Source organism: Oryx dammah, unplaced genomic scaffold (assembly GCF_014754425.2).
Source record: "Oryx dammah isolate SB20612 unplaced genomic scaffold, SCBI_Odam_1.1 HiC_scaffold_5, whole genome shotgun sequence".
NCBI lineage: Eukaryota > Metazoa > Chordata > Mammalia > Artiodactyla > Bovidae > Oryx > Oryx dammah.
In genome coordinates, this window is record NW_024070189.1 from 68,007,229 (window position 1) to 68,013,717 (window position 6,489).

General features: G+C 39.3%; 1 protein-coding gene and 1 non-coding gene across 2 annotated transcripts; both read right to left on the minus strand.

Moving 5' to 3' along the window:
* Nucleotides 1-4,630: 4,630 nt before the first annotated feature.
* LOC120864511 (olfactory receptor 2T12-like) lies at nucleotides 4,631-5,575 on the minus strand. The gene has a single exon (XM_040241581.1). It carries the CDS (start codon nucleotides 5,573-5,575, stop codon nucleotides 4,631-4,633), a length of 945 nt encoding a protein of 314 aa, XP_040097515.1.
* Nucleotides 5,576-5,932: 357 nt separating this feature from the next.
* Nucleotides 5,933-6,004, minus strand: TRNAS-GCU. The gene has a single exon. It is a non-coding gene; the product is annotated as a tRNA-Ser (tRNA).
* Between the last annotated feature and the right edge of the window lie 485 nt (nucleotides 6,005-6,489).

Genomic DNA, 6,489 nt, shown 5'->3' on the forward strand with positions numbered 1-6,489 from the left:
GCCTCCCTGTCCATCGCCATCTCCCGGAATTCACTCAGACTCACGTCCATCCAGTCAGTGATGCCATCCAGCCATCTCATCCTCTGTCATCCCCTTCTCCTTCTGCCCCCAATCCCTCCCAGCATCAGAGTCTTTACCAATGAGTCAACTCTTCGCATGAGGTGGCTTTAGCATCATTCCTTCCAATGAAATCCCAGGGCTGATCGCCTTTAGAATGGACTGGTTGGATCTCCTTGCAGTCCAAAGGACTCTCAGTCTTCTCCAACACCACAGTTCAAAAGCATCAATTCTTCGGCACTCAGCCTTCTTCACAGTCCAACTCTCACATCCATACATGACCACAGGAAATACCATAGCCTTGACTAGACGGACCTTAGTCAGCAAAGTAATATCTCTGCTTTTGAATATGCTATCTAGGTTGTTCATAACTTTCCTTCCAAGGAGTAAGCGTCTTTTAATTTCATGGCTGCAATCACCATCTGCAGTGATTTTGGAGCCCAGAAACATAAAGTCTGACACTGTTTCCACTGTTTCCCCATCTATTTCCCATGAAGTGATGGGACTGGATGCCATGATCTTCATTTTCTTAATGTTGAGCTTTAGGCCAACTTTTTCACTCTCCATTTTCACTTTCATCAAGAGGCTTTTTATTTCCTTTTCACTTTCTGCCATAAGGATGGTGTCATCTGCATATCTGAGGTTATTGATATGTCTCCTGGCAATCTTGATTCCAGCTTTGTGCTTCTTCCAGTCCAGCATTTCTCATGATGTACTCTGCATATAAATTAAATAAGCAGGGTGACAATATACAGCCTTGATATACTCCTTTTCCTATTTGGAACCAGTCTGTTGTTCCATGTCTAGTTCTAACTGCTGCTTCCTGACCTGGATACAGATTTCTCAAGAGGCAGGTCATATGGTCTGGTATTCCCATCTCTTTCAGGATTTTCCACAGTTTATTGTGATCCACACAGTCAAAGGCTTTGGCATAGTCAATCAAGCAGAAATAGATGTTTTTCTGGAACTCTCTTGCTTTTTCCATGATCCAGCGGATGTTGGCAATTTGATCTCTGGTTCCTCTGCCTTTTCTAAAACCAGCTTGAACATCTGGAGGTTCACGGTTCACATATTCCTGAAGTCTGGTCGAGAGGAGCAACCCCATATCCAAGGAGTGGTGGCTGCGCAGGCACAGGAGGGTGGAGAGGAGCTAGTCCACGTTCAAGATCAGGAGGGGTGGCTGTGAGGAGATACCCTCGTCCAAGGTAAGGAGCAGCAGCTGTGCTTTGCTGGAGCAGCTATGAAGAGATACTCCACGTCCAAGGTAAGAGAAACTCAAGTAAGATGGTAAGTGTTGCATGAGGCATCAGAGGGCAGACACACAAACCAGTGCCAAATAAATAAATAATACATGTTAAAAAACTACAATGGTAAACTACTTATTTTGGTGGCTAAAATTAAAAAGACTTACAATAATGTAGAACAACTAGCATTCTCAGTTTGTAAGTGAGATTTGCCTATAAGTTTGCATAAAAATCTTAGGAAAATTTAACATTAGCAAGTACTGATCAATATTATTATAACTAATGAACTAATAATTCCACTGTTGTCTAAACAGAAATGAAAGCTGAGTTTATTCATTGGTAATACAGAAATGTCTGCAGCAGTTTAATTTACAGTAGTCCAAAATTGGAAACAATTCAAGTATTCACAAGAGATGAATTAATGTTATAATATTAATATTACACAATTAATAATACATAATCTTTAATAGGAATATAAAATTATAAATAAATGTTCATAGTACTGAGGAAACAAAATGTGGCATAACTAACACTGATATTTTAAATAAGGATTTCTGGAGTTATTGACTAGAAGATAGCAAAAGGAAGACTTCAAGGATACTAGAAATATTCTAAACCCTAATATTTATTGTGGTTACACTGGCATAAACATATGTAAAATTCATCAAAATTTACTTGTGAATTTGTTTTAATAACATTAATTAAAATCTATATCAACCAGAGAGAAATGACTTAATGATGATATATTCAAGTTCACTCCCCAATTAAAATTGTCTAATTATTCATACTTTTGATATATTGCCTCTATCTGGTACTACTTTATTTCTAGACATATATAAAAAATATACCAGTGCAACTTTTGGAATTTTTTGTGCAAATTTTATTAAAGAATTAAGAGTAGGAAATCCCCAAAGTAAGCAAAACAATAAAGAGGTGTACATTGTATAACTTTGAAAACTATTTTGAAATTATTTTTTAAATTATTGATTTCATATTTAACTTCATTTTGTTCAGATCTGTTATTCAGTCACTCTGTCGTGTCTGACTCTTTGCAACTTCATGGACTGCAGCATGCCTGCAGTCTTCCTTGTCTTTCACCATCTCCGGGAGCTTGCTCAAACTCATGTCCATTGAGCCAGTGATGCCATCCAACCATCTCATCCTTTGTCATCCCCTTTTCCTCCTGCCTTCAATCTTTTCCAGTGTCAGGGTCTTTTCCACTGAGTTGGCTCTTCGCATCAGATGGCCAAAGTATTGGAGCTTCAGCTTCAACATCAGGACTTCCAGTGAATATTCAGGACTGAGTCCCTTGAGGATTGGCCGATTTGATCTCTTTGCAATCTGAGAGACTCTCAAGAGTCTTCACCAGCACCACAGTTCAAAAGCATCAATTCTTCTGCACTCAGACTTTGTTATGGTCCAACTTTCACATCCATACATGACTACTTTAAAAACCATACCTTTGACTAGATGGACCTTTGTTGGCAAAGTAATGTCTCTGCTTTTTAATATGCTGTCTAGGTGGGTCACAGCCTTTCTTCCAAGGAACAAGGGTCTTTTAATTTCATGGCTGCAGTCACCATCTGCAGTGATTTTGGAGCCTAAAAAAATAAAGTCTCTCACTGTTTCCTCATCTATTTGCCATGAAGTGATAGGACCAGATACCATGATCTTAGTTTTCTGAATGTTGAATTTTAAGCCACTTTTTCACTCTCCTCTTTTGCTTTCATTAAGAGGCTCTTTAGTTCTTCTTCACTTTCTGCCATAAGACTGGTGTCATCTGTGATTGCATAGGCCAATTTATGCAGTTTCTGGTGGGCGTTTGACTTTGATGGACAAATGTTCTGTTGTATCTGCCTAGGTTGTGTCTTTAACAGATAAATAGTCCTCTTTCCCAACTCTTAAGGAGTGACTTGTATTTTGCATAAGGAATAGCCCTAGTGATCTGCACATTTGCAGAGATCAGGTGTCTGAGATAACTTTTAAAAAAGAAATAGGTGATTCTTACTGACATTTGAAAACTCATTATCATCAGGTGGTTTATTAAGACTGAGCATATTTATGCATCTCAGGTCATATCCATGGACCCATGTCCATCATAAATCAATATACCCTTTAAATATTATGGACAAAATCAGTTTCAAAAATAAGAGTTTATTTGTGGTTTGCGTTAAAACATATTACTCGCTGCAGTTACAATTAGATCCTGGGGAAACGTATGGATTACTTAAATGAAGAGTTGAATGAATTGAAAAGACTGCCTTCAAACACCAAATAATACAATCTGCAGAGAAATAAAAAGCAATATTGTGACAATTTAACACATTTCAATTACACACTTTCTCCTGTGCCATGGGCTTTCATTTTAAATTATAGCTAAATAGCAGTGTTCTTATCTTTGTTTGATCTCTATATTTATTAGAAATGCACAGAGCAAATACATAGAAAACATAATATTAAGAATAAATTACTAGAAAGAAGTAAAATATCAGTCCTATTTTAACATTTTTCACTGTTTGTTATTGGCGATAATATTTAACTAACTTCTTGTTTATTTAGAAAATAGGAGTCAAAATACTAATATCACATGGTTGTCATAGGATGCAAAATAATTTCAGGCTTCTGAGGTAAGGGAATCTGCCCGTCTGTGCATGAGATGCGAATTCGATCCTCAGGAGAAGGTAATGGCAACCCACTCCAGAACTCTTGCTGCTTAGCATGAGGTACGCTGCTAAGTCGATTCAGTCATTCCCGACTCTGTGCGACCCCATAGACGGCAGCCCACCAGGATCCCCTGAGCCTGGGATTCTCCAGGCAAGAACACTGGAGTGGGTTGCCATTTCCTTCTCCAATGCATGAAAGTGAAAAGTGAAAGTGAAGTCGCTCAGCCGTGTCCGACTCTTCGCGACCCCATGGACTGCAGCCTACCAGGCTTCTCCGTCCATGTGATTTTCCAGGCAAGAGTACTGGAGTGGGGTGCCATTGCCTTCTCCGAGCATGAGGTATAGCAAATATTAAAAGCTCAAGAAACATTATATCTTGATATGGGTCAGTATTCTTGCTTATAAAAGCCCATGGACAGAGGAGCCTGGCAGGCTGCGGTCTATGGAGTCACAAAGAGTCAGACTACTGAGGGACTGAGGGAGCATTCGCACACACACAAACACACACACACACACGGTAGACTGACAATTCTTAACAACTTCCTATTATACCAATCTTTGAATTTAATTTTCTCTTCAAGCATTACTAAAGAAGAGATAGCTATAATATGGTTAAAATGCTAATAACTTCAATAATTTGACAATGGGTAATGTTAAATACTGGAACTAAGTTTGCTGACATTTGAAGTCTGCACATTTTCCCAGCCACCTTTTCAAGGCTTCTCTGACCTCACAGTTCCTCCAACTGTAGATGAGGGGGTTCAGCACAGGAGTAAAGATAGTATAGAATGCTGACACAACCTTATCATGGTTAGCTGACCTATAGGATTTGGGTCTCATGTAGATAAAAATGGCAGGTCCATAAAAGAGTGCCACCACAGCTAAATGGGAGGAACAGGTGGCAAAAGCCTTCTTGAGGGCTTCTTGAGAACGCAAATGGAGAACAGCAGAGAGAATAAGGCTATAGGAAGTCAGAATGAAGGAAAAGGGAATTAGGAGCATTAACACACAGCAAACGTACATGACATTTTCAAAGACTGATGTGTCAGCACAAGCCAAACGCACCAACATGGGGGCCTCACAGAAGAAATGATCGATCTCATGAGCACTGCAAAATGGGAAGCTCAGTGTAGTGGCTGCTTGCATGAGCCCATCAGCTGCCCCCAGGAACCAAGAGCCCAAAGTCATTTGAATACATAATGGCCAGTTCAGGAGTACAGGGTATCTCAGTGGGTGGCAAACAGCTACATAACGGTCATAGGACATGGCAGCTAGGAGGAAACTCTCTCCACCACCAAGCATGAGTGAGACAAAAATCTGCAACCCACAGCCAGCAGGAGAGATGGATTTGTTCCATGTCAAGTAGGCAGCAGCCATTCTGGGCACGATGGAGGAAACCAGCATCAGGTCCATGAGGGAGAGTTGGCTCAGTAGGAAGTACATGGGCCTGTGGAGTCGGGGGTCCAGGAGAGTCAGGAGAAGCATGAGGGCATTGGCCATCAAGGAAGCAATGGCCATCGTCAGCACCATCATAAATAGAAAGAGGTGGGATCTTGTGTGCTTGAAGATTCCTAGGAGAATAAAGTCTGAGGTTGCATTTCTCTTCTCCATGATTTCTGCTGGATATGACACTGGAAATGGAAAAAAAAAAAAGAAAATGTAAGGGCTTTTATTATCCAAAAATCATAGTTCAACTTCATAACTTCTGGGTATGTAGTGGATATGGGATCCAAGGACCTGATTCAAAGCCTTACTTCCTGTTTACAATGAGTCTTCTTGACCTATCATCCACTTCTCTATAGTGGATGTTAATAAATGTTAATATTTTAAGGAAAGTGAAAGTGAAGTTGCTCAGCTGTGTCCGACTCTTTGAGACCCCATGGACAGTAGCCTACCAGGCTCTGCCGTCCATGGGATTTTCCAGGCAAGAATATAGGAGTGGGCTGCCATTTCCTTCTCCAGGGGATCTTCCCAACCCAGGGATCGAACCTGGGTCTCCTGCATAGCAGACAGACGCTTTACCGTCTGAGCCACCAGAGAATACTGTATTAACTAATTGAGATGATAGATTAAAATAGATCAAAAGCAGAAAACAATGTCAAGGGTTAAATAACTGTAAATAGTTACTTTGACTATACATTTTGTATTGTTATTTTATGGTCTTATTATGTGTACTGAAACCAAATTAACTTATTGAGGAAATAAACACTCATTTAGAAATTTGTCATCTATATTTTTTTAATCACAGGTAATTTTTTCTAAATTTTGGAAATTGTAACATATTCAATCTAGTTTTTTTTTAATATATAACAAGAAATTATAGTTCCTAGGACCATCCATTCCTGAAATGGAATGGATGAATATAAGTGAAACAAAATTTCTGCATTGAAGGGAGATAATATCCTCAGTAATTGATGAAAATGTCCTTTTTTTCTTTTTTTCACTGAATCACTATTCTATTTACATGATTTGAAAATGCAGATATTCTAGTTCATTACTCTCTCCTCTGAAATCTTCAGTGTCTT